This window comes from Ceratotherium simum, chromosome 16 (assembly GCF_057802395.1).
Source record: "Ceratotherium simum simum isolate JZ-2026a chromosome 16, ASM5780239v1, whole genome shotgun sequence".
Taxonomy (NCBI): domain Eukaryota; kingdom Metazoa; phylum Chordata; class Mammalia; order Perissodactyla; family Rhinocerotidae; genus Ceratotherium; species Ceratotherium simum.
In genome coordinates, this window is record NC_141915.1 from 62,493,995 (window position 1) to 62,511,031 (window position 17,037).

Consider the following 17,037-nt stretch of genomic DNA (forward strand, 5'->3'; position numbering starts at 1 on the left):
ACAAAACTAGAAACAAACCTCCAGCACAGTCTTCTGTTCATATTTTGGCTCAGTTGCAACATGAACTTAAAGGCTCAAAGCTCAGCTGTCTTCATTTGGTTCCGCAGAGCAGGTTCACTCTCAAATGGGCTCACCTGGCGACTTGCACTGCTTGGCAGACCTCCCCTGTGCAGTGTGGGTGGCACAGAACACAACTTGTGACTTTTCTTAGTGGCTATGGCTGCATCAAGAAAAGCTTGGTTGAAATTGGACTCAGCCTGCCCTGGGCAGGGTCAGAGTGTCCATAGACAGGTGGCTGGGAGTCCGAGGGGCCTTGGGCCTCATCAGGGGTGCTCCTGGTCTGGCTACCTTAGAAGAGTTGTTTAAATTGACTCTTAACTTAGCAGTGACCTTAAAGGGGTTATGGCCAGCTTGTAGGATGGCAGGTGATTTTAAGTTTCTTTTCTATATTTTTTCCATCTCTCCTCATTAATTAGTGTTCCATAATTTAAAAATTGTAATTTAGGACAAATAAATTGACAGGAAATTTCAAGAATTCAGTGTAAAATGTGAACTTTTGGTAGTATTGCCTGGACTCAGACTCAATAAAGATATAAGTCCACATTTTTCTTGTCGGATATTAAAGGAAAGCAGAAATTCTTGGTTAATATCTTTTCCTAGATATTCCTAGATATGATCTTATGGATTAAAAAAAGAGGCTCTTATTAATATGTAATACTTCAGTTTCCATTAATTCTGAGAATATATTTAGAATGAAACACCAAATACTTTTTAAGAACAATAGTTATATAGTTATTATAAGATCACATTAATACATATCTTGATCAGTTTAATGATTTCTGATATTTTGTTAACAAAAGCCATTATGACGTTGAAATAGAATCAATTAATTTTAAAATGTTCCTGGTAAAGTAAGGTGAATTTCCTTTAGTTTTAAGCCTGGTTTTTTTAAATCTCTTTTTGGCTATAGTTTATAATATAGTAAAGAGTTGAGAGAGGAAGAGGGAATAACTTTCTGTTAATAGAGTTTTGCTGAAATTACTCTCAGCTTCAACTAGTGGAAGGAATGATAATAGGGTCCATCCAGACACAGGTCTCACTGGGCTGGAACCAAGGTGTGGCCTGGGCTGGTTCGGGGGAGAAGCCGAGTCCCGCCTTTTCCAGCTTCTAGAGGCTGCCGCACTCCTTGGCTCGTGGCCCTTCCTCCACCTTCAAAGCCAGCAGCTGTGGGCTGAGTCCCTCTCAAGCTGTGTCTGTCTGGTTCTCCCTCTCCCGCCTCGTGCTCCCATTTCTAAGAACCTTTGTGATTACACCGGGTCTACTGGGATAATCTCCCTATCGCGAGGTCCGTTGATCAGCAAACCTAATTGTGTCCCCAGCATTAACTCCCCTTTGCCAGGTAATGTATCACATTCACAGCACCTGGACAGCTTTGGGAGGGAGCATTAATCTGCCCCACATAGGGGTATCCACAGGCACGGTGCAGCTGGAGGGGTCAGCTTTATTATTTATTGTTGTTTAGGCTGAAGAACTGGAAAATGTGGACGTGCTAGGGGAACATCCCAAGAATTTGGTGGGAGGAAGAAGTTCAAGATGTAGAAACAGGAGTGAGGGTGGTGTCAGGCCCCCTGCTGTCGGGCAGGCGGGCGACGTCCCTTTGGGGTGACCTCTGTGTGTCTTGAAATACCCTTTTTCAAAACATTTTCTCTGTAGGCTGATATGAGATGCAGATTCTCAAGTGGTATTGAGAAACAACATCTTGTCTCTATACCTGCCCCAATCCTTTGATTTCTGTTGTCACCAAAGCCCTGCAAAGTCAAAGGAGTGCTTTCTGGTTTATCCATAACAGTTAAATGTGAGGATCTGACGAAGAGAGGTTTTAAATGAAGCCTGATGAATGTTATCAGTTTGGAAAGGCTTCTTTCTTTCTGAGTGTGGTCATGGTTTGGCTTGGAGGGGGGACATGCCATCTGTAGGACTTTGCGTGACCCCTGAGAGCTGTTTTCTGTACTTGGCCAGGCCGTTTCTGGGGTAGTTGCTCCCGGAGGCCTCTCTGGGCTCCGCTGCTGCCCGTGGTTTCTGTTTGTGCTTATTGTCCACGAAGCAAGGCTCTTGCCTTAGCCCTGGGGTGTCTGTGTCAGCCCTGTTCCCCGCCCCCACCATGCTGCCAGTTCCCAGCCTCTGGGGCACCCTGCTTCTGTCAGATGCCCCCCAGAGCAGGCTGAACATGTCTGCCCCCCGAGGCCTCATGCATGGCAGCTCTTCTCCCTGTGACTTCACTGGCACTCAGGTGTGCCCCGTCACGTGGCTCTTGTCAGCCTCAGGGGCGGCCACCTTCAGCTCCCTCTTGAGCGTCTCTCGAGAGCCTTGAGTGTGCGGTGAGCGGCCAACGAGCGAGGAGTCAGGAACAAGCAAGTGAAAGACAAGGCTCTCTCGTCAGTGTCCCAGGGTCTGTGTTCTTTGGCAGATTTCCTTTTAATTTAATCGTTTTCCCTCTTTTTCACAGTGCACTGGTGATTGCTGCAGTGTTTGACCGCAACGTAACCTGCAGGAGAGCAGCCTCTGTAAGTTTCCCTGTTTTGTTCTTTTTCGTGCCAGTGTGGGGTGGGTGCTGAACTGTGATGCTCTGCCCAGCTGAGCTGCATGCTCTCCCCAACACTGCCCCTTGCCACCCAGCAGCTTACTTGTCAGCAGGAGCAACACGAGGGGAGCTGGTGAGGGAACCGTTGAGGGCGGCTCCTGGGGAAGCCACACGATGGAGCGCAGTTCCCGTCCTCTGGGTTTCCTGGGGATGGGGGTGGTCTTAGCCTGGGAAGGGTGGTCAGGATCAAATGCTCCCACTCCAAGCATGCTGAGAACTGCAGCTATCTCTGGAGCATTGTAGGTGGATGAGCAGACACAGCTCCAGGTGGCCTGAGCTCTGAAGAAGGAGAAGAAGGTGGGTTCTGTGAGCAAGACCTGGTGTGATGCAGACCAGGCGGCTCCAAGCCTCAGGAGGAGCCGTCACTGAGCAGAGGACAGCTCAGCTTCATGTGGTCACTTCACTCGGCCCAAGGCCTCACTGGATGTGTCTGGCGGCCCCAGCAAGGCTTGATGTGTTTGAACACCAGTGCCTGGCCCCCCAGAGCCCGGTCACGTTGGGGTGGATTCTGGATGCAAAGAGCTTTTCGCAGGCTCCACAGTTGCGTGTGAAAGGCGCTGGCCAGGAGCCTCCGCACGGCTGACCTCACTGCTCCTCCAACAGAGTGAGGCTGTGGCCCTGAGCTCTGCTTCGGGCGGTTCCCCTGGGCGCCACTGAGAGGTGGTGGCTGCAGGGCTGTGTCCCTAGGATGCTCTGGAGATGTCAATGGCTGTGCTCCGGCTTCATGCTTGGCCGTCTTCTTGATGGGCAGTTGCTTAGATGAGGCTCAGACTCATGGGCTGGTGTAGGTTGTGAGGGACTGGAAGCAGGGACTGAGTACCTTGAATGGTGGACCCTGGTTCTGCAGAGAGCTTGGCAGCTGACAGGGCAGACCTGTCTGAAGACGAGAGCCTCAGTTGTAGATTCAGACAAGCAGCTGCACAAGCTCTAAGAGGTCGAGAATGGACACAAAGGCAGCACTTGAGAAAGATGCAGGGGAGAGGCTGGCTGTGGGCGGTGGGCAAGATGAAGCCGGGAGGGCCCTGGTGCCCTCTGGGGCATAGGTCAGGCTTAGCCGGAGCCTGCTGGGGGCGTGCCCGGGCTGCTGCGGCCATCAGACTAGGAGACCAGCTGAAGGCAAGGGCCAAGTCAAGAGGCAGGCTGAAGGCGTGCTGGGACCTGGTGAGGATTTTCTGAAGCCCACAGTGTTGGCAGAGACGGGGGGGGGGGGTGCGGTGGATTTCGTTTGATGTGACATGAACTCTTCTGTGGATAGAGAGGGCGCCCAGAGGGGTCAGATCGAAAGTCTGAGAGGATTGCCCTCTCCACCACATCACAGGGAGGCAGATTTTCCTGTCTCGGGAGTGGTGGAGCCCCAGCTGGATGGGCAAGTGAGTCAGAGAGGGCCTGGCTTGGGACCACTCTGCTCACAGGCTTGGAGGCTGAAAGGGGGTTTTTCTTTTCTTTTTTTTTTTTTTGTGAGGAAGATCAGCCCTGAGCTAACATCTGCCAATCCTCCTCTTTTTGCTGAGGAAGACTGGCCCTGAGCTAACATCCGTGCCCATCTTCCTCCACTTTATATGGGACGCCACCACAGCATGGCCTGACAAGCAGCGCATCAGTGCGCACCCGGGATCTGAACCGGGGCAGCCAGCAGGAGAGCACGCGCACTTAACCGCTATGCCACGGGGCCAGCCCCTGAAAGGGGGTTTTTAGGAGCCAGGAGAGGAGTGGACACACGTTGGGGGTTTGGTGGTAGAAGGTGAGTGAAGCAGCTGTGCCTCAGGGACCCGTGAGGTCCAGGTAGAGGTTGTGTGAGTTTGTGAGACAGACAAGGTTGAGGTGTCTGTATGGAAGAACCTGGAAAATCATCACTTTGTGATCATTTGTTGAACTGCACATTGACGATTTGTGCACTTTTCTGTATGTATGTTATATGTCAGTAAGGTTTTAAAAAAATTAACAGAAAGAAGCTTGTAGAGGAGAGTCTGAAGAGGTTGGTGCAGATTTAAAAATTAGGTTTGCAGGAGACGCTGTGTAACTTGTGCCTGGCGAGGTCAAAGGTGAGATGAGAAATAAGAATTGATGACAGAACGCACAGGTGTGTTCTCACCTCCAGCAGATGAGGTGCCACCATGAAAATTGGAGAATGAGCGTTATGCTGGGGATGATCCCGTGCCCTCAGAGGCAGCCAGGCCAACATGGGGACACATTTTGGGGTCGTTACTGTCACACTCAAGCTCAGGGCCTTCAGACTCAGAGGTGAGGGTGGACAGCGCAGGCTGGAGTGGCTGGGGCGGCCAGGGAAGGACTGGTTAGGTGGGAGAGGACAGGTGGAGGGCGGTGGTGTGGCTATCCTGGCGAGGTGCCCATGTGAGTGGTTGTTAAAATGGGGTGGGCACTTCCTGCATCAGTACTGTTCGACCTCGCTGCTTCTACAGAAATCCCGGGAAACGCGGCCTAGGCCTATGACGGCTTGTTGCTCTCCCACAGGAAGGAGGCCAGGCGGGGGCAGCCTGGGGCCTGGATGGCAGCACCAGGGTCATAGTTCTTTCGGCTCTGCCCTTCTCAGGCCACGGCTTCTGTTCTCAGGGGCAGAAGAGCCTGCCCCAGGGCTGTCACCCCTCTTCACACGCTTTGCAGAGCCCCCAGCACCACGTGAGGGCCTGTGGGATGTGGACTCGTGGTTCCCAGGGCTGTTCACGAAGGTTCCCTGAGGTTGTGCATCGCGGTGGCTCTGAGGTGGACATGGCCAGCTGCTGCCACACTCAGAGCTGGGCTCTGTTAGGAGGAAGATGTGGAAAATGGAAGAGACTTCACTCTGTTCTTCGTTTGTTTGAACTTGTTTATCAGGTCTGGTTGTGGGGCGTGTGTGCATTCCTTATAGTTTTCTACGTACAGGATCTTGTCATTTGTGAATAAAGAAAAGTTTACTTTTTCATTTCCAGTCTTGATTCCTTTTATTTCTTTTCTTGCCTGACTGCACTGGTAAGATGAGCTGCCAGTATACTGCTAAGTAGAAGTGGTGAGAGTGGACATCCTTGCCTTGTTCCCAATCTCAGGACAACATTCATTGTTTCACCATCAAGTACGATGTTAGCTGTGAGTTTTTCGTAAATACCCTTTAGCAAGTTGAGGAAGTTCTGCTAGTTTGTTGGGAGTTTTTCTTGTGCTGAGGAAGATTCACCCTGCGCTAACATCTGTTGCCAATCCTTCTCGTTTTTTTTTTTTTGCTTGAGGGAGATTCGCTCTGAGCTAACATCTGTGCCCATCTTCCTCTATTTTGTATGTGAGTCGCCACCACAGCATGGCTTGGTGAGTGGAATAGGTCCACGCCTGGGATCCAAACCTACGAACCTGGGCTGCTGAAGCAGAGCACACCAAACTTAACTGTTATGCCACAGAGCAAGCCCCCCCTTTTTTTATCATCACAAAAGGATGTTAGATTTTGAGATGGTCATGTGGTTTTTGTCCTTTATTCTGTTAATGTGGTGTATTATATTGATTTTCAGATAGTAAACTGACCTTGCATCCCTGGGATAAATGCCACTTGACCTGGTATAATCCTTTTTCATATGTTGCTGGATTTGGTTTGCCAAAGTTTTGTTGAGAATTTTTGAGTCTGTATTCGTAAGGGATATTGGTCTGTAGTTTTCATTTGTTGTGATATTTTGTCTGGCTTTGGAATTAGGGTAATTTGGACCCATGGAAGGAGTTGAGAGTGTTCTTGCCTCTTCTTGTTTGTTTCCACTTTAAATGTTTGGTAGAAATCACCAGTGAACCCATCTAGGCCTATTTTGTTTTTTGTTTCTTGGGAAATATTTTAAATTATTAAGTTAATTTCTTTACTTGCTAGAGGTCTTTCCAGCTTTTCTGCTTTTCTCTTTAGTGAAGGCATTTCTCTGTTTCATCTAAGTGCAGTGATATGATGTTGGAGGACGCCCCATCTGCCACTTGTTCCATTGTTTTCTGTTGCACATCACCACGAGGTGTTTCCAAGTTGGTTCTGGGCCTTTTCACCATCTGGTTTCAGTGGCAGCTCATGTGCCTAGAGGCCGGCCCTCCGTTTCCTCCTCAGCCACCCATGCCTGGCAAGGTTGGTGACACGCGGTGGGTGCTCAGCAGATGTCTATCTTAGGAACGGATGCTGTAGGGCCAGGGGTCAGCGCTGCCTCCTCTCTCTAACCCTCCCAATTAGAGGGTCTCCTGGTCATTGATGGCTTCTGACAGCCTGCCTCTCTCCGTGTCCTGAGATAGGAAGGAGATGAGTCCTGCTCTGCCGCAGGCCCTTTCAAGACTTGCGTGTTTCAGGAGTTTGCCAGGAGAGCTCAGAACCCCCTCTGGGTTCCTGTAGTTTCTCTTTTGTCATCAGCTTCAGTAGAAAGCCCCGGGATTCCTTGAGAAGTCTTCATAGTTTTGCCCTGATTTTAACCCACAGGCAGGAATTGTAAGACTCTGAAATACAGTGAGAATCTTTTGTTAAATCTGTACTTAAAAATTAACTTTTATATTTTCTGTTTACTGTAATGTAAGACATTTTTATGGAAAGCAGTAACAAAAATCAAACCGCTGATCCCTTTATGAACCCTGGGGAAGAGGTGAAATACAACGATAGAAATATTTTTTTTCTTTTTCAAGTTAAAATTAAAATTCTTTAAAATTAAGGGTAGGGCCGGCCCTGTGGCTTGGTGGTTAAGTGCGCGCGCTGCGATGCTGGTGGCCCGGGTTCGGATCCCGGGTGGGCATCGAGGCACCACTTCTCCGTTCATCCTGAGGCCGAGTCCCGCATACAGCAACTAGAAGGATGTGCAGCTACGACATACAACTATCCACTGGGGCTTTGGGGGGAAAAAATAAAATAAATAAAATCTTTAAAATTAAGGGGAAATTCTTTGCACTGAACACCGTCTAAGTGTACCCCTGCTTTCCCAGTAGATGCAAAATTTAAACCGTGAAAAGTAGAAGATGCATTTGTTTGAAGCTCATTTGAAAGTGTAAGGATTGAGTCCCTAGTAACTGGGAATAACACTTCTCTTACTGTGAAGCCGCCTCCCCAGATCAAGATGCGCTTTGCCCGTTTTGGCTCTTGTTTGTGCTCACGTTTCATGCTGTGTGCCGGGTCACCCCTGCTTGCAGGTGATGGTTACTGAGGTTGGGAGGGCCTGGGCCCGTGCGCTTGCCCGCAGATGGGGTTACTCTGTGCAAAAGAGGTGGTGGGCGCAGGGCAAGGTTTTGGCATCTGCAGGTAGGGGGATGCCCCTCCTGGGGTGTTCCCTGAAGCCATCGCTGCCTTGATTTCTGACCTCTGACCCGTCACATGCTGATGGCATGTGGCGACGAGGTGGCAGCTGTGCAGCTGCACTTGGCGTCTTGTGATCGCTGGTGTCCCATGTCTCCAGCTGCCTGGGCAGCTCTGAGCCCTGGCTGCTTGGGGAGAGCTAAGTCGGAGGCACCAGCTGGCCGATAAATGGGAAAGGAGGCATTGTCTGTTGCTGTGCACAGGCCCTGCCATTGTCACTGCTTGGACAGCCTGCTTGGTCTGATCTAGCCATCACACCTAAGCAGGGCGGGGTTGGAGGTGGAGGAGGAAGGAGCACCAGGGAAGTGGAGAGGCATTTTAAAGGAAGTCCACACAAAGATACCTCATTCTGTTTAAGTTAATATTTTGACCGTCTTAGAAGCCCTGCTCTCGGCCTGTGTGCAAGACTTGGCGCCGGTCTGTGACAGCTCCTGGGGCTGGTGGCATGAGGAGCCCAGGCCATTCCAGGGCTCCCCATCACGTGACCTGGAGTCCCAGAATTCTCAGGATAATGATTTGGGGTTGGGCTTTTGTTTAACCAATGGATTTGGCTCTCTTCCCCTTTTTACGTCTAGGGCCTCAAATGAGGCTCTGGTGTGGAGCTCAGTGTTAGCAGCTGAAGGCCGCTTTTCAGGATGTGCCTGATTTTATAAACTCGAATTCTTAAATTGTGGTTTTCAAAAGCACCAGGACATAGAATGAGGCTTGAGGCTCTGATCACCAACAATGGGGACTTTTATTTAAGAGCTTGAAGCCATGGGTCATTTGTTTGTTTTGAATCTGTCTCCTGATGTTCAACAAAGTGCAGCCCTAACTCACCTGCTGTTTGTTCTCTCTGTTCCGTAGGCTGCTTTCCAGGAGAATGTGGGAAGACAGGTATGGTCACTTTTTAAAATCTTGATTCCTAAAACTTCCTGTAGATCTAGAGGTAGAAATATTGAAAGCTGCAAACTTAGTATCTTTTTGCTTGTCAGATGTGGGTAAAGAATTTACCTAGAATAAGCTAATACTGAACACAGTGACTTCTGGTCACCGATTCGCTCATAACGTGACTCAGGTGAGTGCTGACACAAGTTTTAAACAATTAATAGTATGTTTTATAAGAAACTTGAATGTGTAAGAAATTTTACCCATGCGTCAGAAATCAGTGCCTCATGCATTGCTGAGGGCTGCCTGATTTCAGCAGTTGCCTGTGGTCACTGGAGAGGTGTGTGTGGAGGAGCTCGGCTTCACAGTGACAGAGACATGACCCCTGCCTGTCCCATGTGTGGTAGGAGCCAGCTTCCAGAAGCTGTCAACCCCACATCTCCTCTCGATGCTTGCCAGCGTCATCGTGCCCCCTGGCCCTGAACCTCTCATCACCGGTCAGCCATTGCTGGGAACGGTGGCCTTTATCCCCTAGTTATTCACTGTGTATGATGATGGCCCCCTTCCGGGATCTGTGGCCAGCCTGATGGAGAATGGACCTGAGGTTATGTTTCGGGGGGTGATGAGCTGAGCTCTGATCAGAAGGGGTGAATGGGGAGAGGTGAACACGCCAAGAGAGAGGGAGATGACAGTGGCAGGACAAGTGATGATGGGCTTCTGGGACTTAGGGGACAGAGTCAGGCTGCAGGACCTGAGGGGAGTCCCATGCAGAAGGCTCGCTCAGGAGGGAGGAAAGGAGAGGAAAGGTGGGTGTCTGAGAGATGGAGGCCATGGATAAATCACAAGACTTCCCAGACTTTGTGCCTGGACATTTGGGAGGAGAATGTGCCAACAGGGACTGCACCCGAGGTCTGCCCTTCAGGTGCCCCTGTGTCTGTTGGGATCCTTGAAGCAGAACCAGCCTCGCTGTCTTGAACCCAGAGGCCTGTGTTCACTTCAGGGTGGGAAGTTCCCCCAGAAACAGCACAGGGAGGAAGTGCAGTCTGGGGTTCTGCAGCTAGCCAGGGGACATGTGCTGGTTTGCACTTCACTCTTCTGGGGGCACCTCTGTTTTAGGTTCTCTACCTGGAGGCGTGCCCTGGACTGGCAGTTTTCTAACACGATCCTGGGATCCACTTGGAGAGCCATGGCTCTGAACCTCCTTCCTAGGGCCTGGGCCGTTGGTGCTCCTGTGGCGAGCCGCTGCCTTTTCTCTCACGCTTGCCTTGGGACATTGTGCTCCTCTGAGGAGGGGGCCCGGCTGTGATAGGCGGTTCCACCTCCTGCCTGCGCGTGGGGGTCTTAGAAGCCTGCAGTGACTGGTGGGCCCTCTGGCTGTGCTGCAGTGGAGGCATTCTGAATCCTCCTGGGGGCTCAAGCCCCCCTGGGTTCTTGCCTCCAGCCCAGCAGAGCTCATCACTGGGCTGGGAGCAGGAGATTGGAGGGTGGGGCGCTGGGGGCAGTCGGGAGGTGCCTCCCACCACGTGGGCCCGCTGTTGGTGAGTGGTCCCACAGCACGAGGGGTGGGAGCAGAGACAGGAGTCAGTGGGGACTCAGGGCCGGTGGGACAGGGCTGTAGAGGGCGGCCATGATGAGGTGAGGAGCGTGCCTTGGTCAGGGTGGCCATTCAGGTGGCTGACCTGCTGATCTTTCCTCAAAGGCGACAGAACAGCACGAGGGGCGGCGTAGCTGGAGGTTTTGTGGCCATGCTGCTGCAAATAGGCAGGGGCTGAGCTGTGACCGTGCGTGTGGAGTAGACCTGGTGGGGAGGCGAGGTGTCCAGTTTGGAATGCAGTGTTAAGGCCAAAACTGATGCCAAAATGAGTCCAAATGAAACTTGGATTGCCAGGGCAATCTGGAAAGGTCAAAAGAACTGAAATCCACACCCTGCACTTTTTGAATTTGTGTTCCTTTGAAACCGTTGAGAGAGCTGAGACCTAGTGTCCTTGGGTGTCACTCAGCCTCCAGCTCCCACAGCCTCCCATTGGCAGAGCCCAGCCCCAGAGCTGCCCCGAGTCCAGAAGATCAAGAGCAGTCTGGAGCGGGGTTGCCTTGGTTCCTGCGTGGTCGGATTTGAGTCATGTCCCCTGTGTGGGGGACGGAGGTTGGAGTGGACGTCAGGAAAGGCCTCGAGCTGTGGTCTAAGTTTAGAGGAGCAGCTGGGAGCCGACCTTCCCGGGGCGTGTCCCCCACCCAACTCATCTCTGTCTCCGTGCCCTGACGTTTATAGTAAAGCCAGCGTGCACTGCGGTGTGGGGTCAGGGGAAGCCACACGGGTGTTTAAGGGACACACCTTTGAGAGAAGTGCAGCCCTGTGTGGGCCCAGCGTGCGCCCGCGCCTACCTGCGGCAGTGTCCTGCACTTTGGCTGGAATGTTGGAGAAGAATGATGTGACCTTGCCACAGCAAACAGGGACGCGCTTGCGGGGAGGGAGCGTCACTCCCGGGTTTGGGCCAGACCGTTTTTTTGGCCCTGAGCTAACATCTGTGCCCATCTTCCTCTATTTTGTATATGGGATGGCTGCCGCAGCATGGCTTGATGAGCGGTGTAGGTCTGCGCCTGGGATCCAAACCCGTGAACCCTGGGCTGCTGAAGTGGAGCACGCGAACTGAACCCCTATGCCACCAGACCATTTTTAATGCACGGATTTGGGATGCGGTTATTACGATGTGTTTGTGGTGGAGGATGCCAAGGCTGCAGAGCAGGAGAGCGAATGAGTGTGGCTGCGGCAGGTGGGGCCGTCCATGGCCCCTGGATGGGATGTCCTCTGAGTCCAGGGGTGCAAGCACGAGACACTGCCTTTGGCTGACTTTTGCACAGGGAAATTTTCAGGAGGGATTTGGTGGAGGGCCCAGGGCTGGGGGACCGACTTCTCTGTCCAGGCTCACCCTAGCCTGTTGGAGACTCAGGTCCTGACACCAGAATTGGTATGGCTCTGTACACCCCCCACAGAATGGGCAAAGGGCTCCCTTCTTTCCCGAGTGCCTTGGACTCCCGGGAAGAGGGTCTCTCCTGGGGGGAGGTGGTCTCTGCTCAGGGGCCTCCTGTTGGTTAAGGGGCAATGAGCAGCTTCTGTGTCTAACCCTGCTGGTAACGCCACTACCAGGACTCTGCTCTCGTGGTCAGTGCCGATTGTGCAGCTGGCGTGCTCACACGTAGGCCTTCCCTCTGCCCTTTTCCAGCTCAGGAAACTGTGGCGCAGGGTGGCTGAGCCCCTGCCCTGACCCCTCACTGTGCTTTGTCCTGGTCGTGAGTCGTGGGCACTTGTTCTCTGTGGGACCCGGTCCTGGGCCACCTCTGGACGTTGCCCGTAGCCCTTGCCTTAGCCACACAGCAGCTGCAGGACCAGCACCTTGCAGGGCCGCATGGTGCCTTTGTCAGGTGTGGGCTCCTTTCTCCTTTCTCACAGTGAAATACAGCAAGCCCAGGCTGTGGCCTCAGGTAGAGGTTTGCGGCACCTCTACCAGCCCAGCTCCCAGCAAAACCCTTGGGAGACACTTGCTGGAACACGAGCTACCTCTGTCCACTTCATCCCTTCTCGCAGGGACATGACTGGACCCGGTGGCTCTGCCCGTGTGCTCAGAGCTGTGTGGACGATGATGTTTATGCACAGTGTTGCTGCACAGAGATATGAGGTTTTGATGGTCAGGTGCCAGGATGGAGGAGAGTACAGAAGGTGTTAGGAGGGGTCTGAATGCTGGCCTAGAGAGGGGCAGGCTCTGGCGGTGGATGGAGCGGAGGAGGAGCACCAGCCTGGAGTGGCTCTGTGTCTTGGGGCAGTCGGGGTCAACTTGAGTGTCCTGGCTACCCACTTGGGATGGGGGGCGGTTTCTCCTCTGCATTTAGCTGGGTTGTGAGACGAAATGGCTTTTACATGTTGCTTGAGAACCAGACTACTGTTTCTGACATTGTTCCCACAACAGCAAATGTGTGTTGTCCTACGTGGCAGTGTGGCTGCTGCAGGTTATCGATGCCTGAGTTCAGACTCAGGCCTGCTTTGCGCGTGAGGGGAGCTTACACCCACTTCCAGGCGGGGAGCTTACACCCACTTCCTTCGTGGCCTGGGCATTGCTAGCTCTTGGAGTGAGGAAGGACGCCCTGTGGGACCAGAGGGCAGAGGCGGGCGGTCCCCCAAGCCTTCCTCACATCCCTTCTGTGGCTGAGGGCTGTAAGCCTTTCACTCCTTGGTTGGGAGTTTGTCATTTATATCTTTTTAGAAAACAGTTTATTTAGTCTGCAGATTTTCGAATATTGTTACAGACAGTGGTATCAGTAGTAACTTGCAGACTTGGGGGCTGGGCCTTGGCTGGGAGAGTGTCTGTGGGTGTGGGTGGGGGTGCCCCTCCCCGACTGCCCATTTCAGAGTCTGCTGCTAGGTGTCGGCTCTCAGGCCCCCACGCGGGGCCTCCTTCATTCTCAGGACGGCCGGGTGGGAGGTGGGCTCTCGTCCAGGTTTCACAGACCCGGCAGGTGCCTGCTCCTCTGAGCAAGCGCTGGGGCTCTCTGCAACATGGGGCGCAGGTTGGGTGGAATCAGTGGCTTTAATACTGTTGAAACTTGATGTCTTTTTTGTTGTGTGGTTTAAAGAAAGGTCTCTTATGACATTTTCAAATTGCAATGTTTGAGTTGTTTGAAAAAAATTAAATATTTTAATGGTTCAAATAATTTTAATGGTGGTTCAGATAATTTTAGTGCAGCCCAAGATGGGTGGTCAGGAATGCACTGGACTGGAAAGCTCTTGAGTGAGCACAGTTAAGTAGCGTATAGTTTTAGCTGTCAGTTTATATCGTGTCTCTTTCTCTTTGCATAAATGTAAATGTGTGTGAATGTGATTATTGAGCTTTTGGAAATGCCGTTACTCATTCAAATCATTTTCATTCTTTTTTCCACTTTTTCATTAGGGCACTTTCCCTCATGGAATTGATATTTTGACCACGGCCGACTACTTTGCTGTTGGTAACAGATCCAACTGCTTCCTGGTCATAAGGTGAGGTTTAATAGTTATCACGATATTAATATAACGGTCTCTGATTTCGATGTGGAAAGTCTGTTGCCACCATTTTTTTCCTTCATCCTGGAACATCCACTAAGAGTAAATATAGTTTGTGTGTGACAAGTTAAAAATGGAATTGGAAACTGTTATTGAAACGTGTGTTTCACGTTGATTGGACAGAGTGTATATGGCATGGTTCCATTTACATAAAACTTTAGAAAATCAAACTAATCCAAAGGGACAGCAACAGCTTGGGGGTGGCCTGGAGGGAGCTTTGGGGTCTGATTGTGAGAAGTCTGCTTATGTCTTAAAGAGGTGTTAACAGTTTCAAGCGTACGAACTTGAGATGAACATTTTCTCTTAAAGTGTCCCGTCTGAGTAGTGCTGTTTCTCTTGGCGGCTTGGTCCTTTACAGAGAATAGCCATGGGACAAAAGTGTGCACTGCCTTCTGAGTGACGGCTCTTCTACTGGATGTCGTAAATGTACTGAGTTTCTCAGAATGAAATCGTGGATTAGAAGTGACTGTGTTTCTTTATCTGCTTTAGTAAAATAGTGTTTCTGAAGTTGAAGTTATCTCTGGGTTGTTTATGAGTAAGAAGGAGGTATTTGAGAAGTCAGGTCAAGGAATAAATATTTAACACTCCTAACTGCAGTTTGCAGAAATCACATCAGAACTTTTACTTACATAATTTAAGTACTGGGGAAATTGCTTCCCTTGTCTTATTAACCTGTTGCAACACCAGTACGAACAGGGCATGATTTCATGAATTAATTTATTTGCCTTAAATTGGGAGAAGAAATTTCACGCCCAATGCTTTTTTTTTTAATTATTAACCATTCTATATCCTCAGGATAGATTCTCTAACACCCTGCTGTGCAGACCATGCAGAAATCATATTTTTCCATAACCAGCATGGGCAGATTTTTTTTAAATGTAGCATTTGGCCTCTTTCCCAGGGAGAATCTGACTGAACACACCGTCTGTATTTTTAGCATCTTTTCCATCTGTCTTCAGCATTTAATGGCCTTCTGCGCCTTATCAGTTGTTTCCTGTTTTCGCTGGTTGTTAATATTTGAACATATATTTCAGGTGGAGAACCTACTGTCTTTCTCTGAGTTTCATAGTAAAGTAACTAGTGGTTTTTAGCCTTGGCATGTTTTTCTTGTCACTAGGTTTCTAAGCTGCTCTAAGACTTACCTGTAGTTTGTTGTCTGCATTTTGTAGAGACTTTTGCAAAAAGTCTTGCTCAGGGCATGTCCTCTCACGGTGCGTTTTGTGTACTCAGTATGGACGAGAGGTGGTCTGTGAGGACAGCCTCGGCGGTCATGGGGACCAGGGTGTGTGGCTGCACCCCGTTACCACAAGGCACTTGGTGGGGGCTCTCCCCTCGACCCTGGACTGCGAGGTGGAGGGAATTGTGTGCCGAGGGAGCCTGGTGTGGGGGGAACAGCCCCCGAGGGAAGGTTCTGAGTCAGCAGGGCCCAGCATGGGGGTCTTCTGAGCCAGAGTGAGGGGTGTGGATTGTCCTGAGGTCATCGAACAGTTTGATGGTCAGATTTGCACTTTGAATATCACTCTGGCTACATTTTGGTAACTGGAGGCAAGAAGATAGGGCTCTCACGAGGCCGGGGATGGTCGGGGGAAGGTCAGTGGCCCTGACAAGGTGGGGGATGGTCGGGCTGGAGAGTGGGTCCGATGCAGCGAGTCGGCTTTGTCAAGGAGGGGCTTCGAGAGCCGAGGTGTCCTGGTCACCCGCAGCAGGTACACTGGTAGGGGGAATGCCTGTGGGTCCTGGGGACGATCAGGTGCTCAGCGGCACAGGCTGAACGTGAGGGGCTCCCAGCATGTCTGAGAGGATGCGTCACCCGATGTTTAGATGATCCTTCTGGACACTGGAGTTTCCGACACACATAGGGACGGAGATGGTTGGAAGCAGCCAGGTGTCGGGGGAGGGCCAGCAGACGTCTTACCTTTATTTTCATTTCCGAAGCTTTGTTAAAGTGCTGATGACACACAGGAAAGGGCATGTATTTAATGTGTGCATGCTGATAAATCTGACGTGTACGACTGTCGCCACAACCCAGGTAACAAAAGTCCCATCCCCACAAAAGTTCCCCTGCGCCCCTCCTCTGGGCAACCCTGGTCTCTTCTGTCTCTTTGGATCAGTCTGCATTTTCTAGTTACGTGAATGGAATCATATGGCGTGCACCCTTTTTATTGTCCTGGCTTCTTTCGCTTAGCGTACTATTTTAGGTTCTTCCTTGCTGTGTGTGTTAACAATTCCTTTGCTCCTTTGTTGCTGACCAGTACCCCACTGTATGGATGACCACGTCTGTTGGCCCATTTGCCTCTTGAGGGATATCTGGGTGTTTCCTGTTGGGGCGATTACAGATGAAGCAGCATGAACATCCCTGTGCTTTCACTTATCTGCTTAAATACTTAGGAGTGCGACAGCTGGATCCTTATTTTTTAAGAAACCGCCAAATGGTTTTCCAACGTGGCAGCCCCATTTTCTTGCCCACTGGCCTCAGGCGAGTTCCGGTTCCTCCACGTCCTCGCCAGCCCTTGGTGGGTCTGTCTTTTAACTTGAGCCGTTCTTGTGATGTGCAGGAGGAGCTCTTGCAGTGTTTTTTCCTCATGACTGAGGACACTGGGCATCTTTTCATGGGCTCATTGGACACATCTTCTGCCTATTTGTTTATTGGGTTAAGTTGTTTTCTTCTTATTGAGAATTTGAGAATTCTTGGTATATCCTGGATATAAGTCCTTTTTCAGAGGCACGATCTGCACGTAGTTTCCCTTAGTCTGAGGCTTGTCCTTTCAGTATCCTGTGTGTTCCCAAGACAAAACCTTTTTTTAAAAACTCAGCTTTCTTTTTGCACACCTCTTTTGTTACGTGTAATTTACATGTAGTACAATTCACCAGTTTAAAACGTGGGTTTTGGCAGATGTGTCACCACTGCTGCAGACACTCCAGGAAGTCCCCTCGTGCCCCGGCTGCCCCTGAGCCACCGTCTGTCCCTGAGTTGACCTTTTCTGGAATTCCATTTGGTGGAATTGTGTGTGAGCTGTCCTTTCATTTGGCAGCATCGATTCCTCATGCTCCTGAGTGTCAGTCGTCCACCGAGTGGCATCCTCGAGTGGGAGTCCCGTGGCTTGTCTCCCGTTCACGGCTGATGGCCCTTTGACCTTCCATGTGAACACAGGGGGCTCCTTG

At 50.9% G+C, this 17,037-nt stretch overlaps 1 protein-coding gene across 7 annotated transcripts in view; it reads left to right on the plus strand.

Annotated features, from left to right (window-relative positions):
• The window catches only part of TBCD (tubulin folding cofactor D), a 202,786-nt gene that overhangs the window by 123,997 nt on the left and 61,752 nt on the right, over positions 1 to 17,037 (plus strand). For all 7 annotated transcript variants that reach the window (XM_087441863.1, XM_087441861.1, XM_087441864.1 and 4 more), the window contains 3 exons: positions 2,507 to 2,564; positions 8,766 to 8,795; positions 13,727 to 13,812. In XM_087441863.1, the coding sequence (XP_087297989.1) occupies positions 2,507 to 2,564; positions 8,766 to 8,795; positions 13,727 to 13,812 (174 nt within the window). The remainder of the gene's footprint in view (positions 1 to 2,506; positions 2,565 to 8,765; positions 8,796 to 13,726; positions 13,813 to 17,037) is intronic.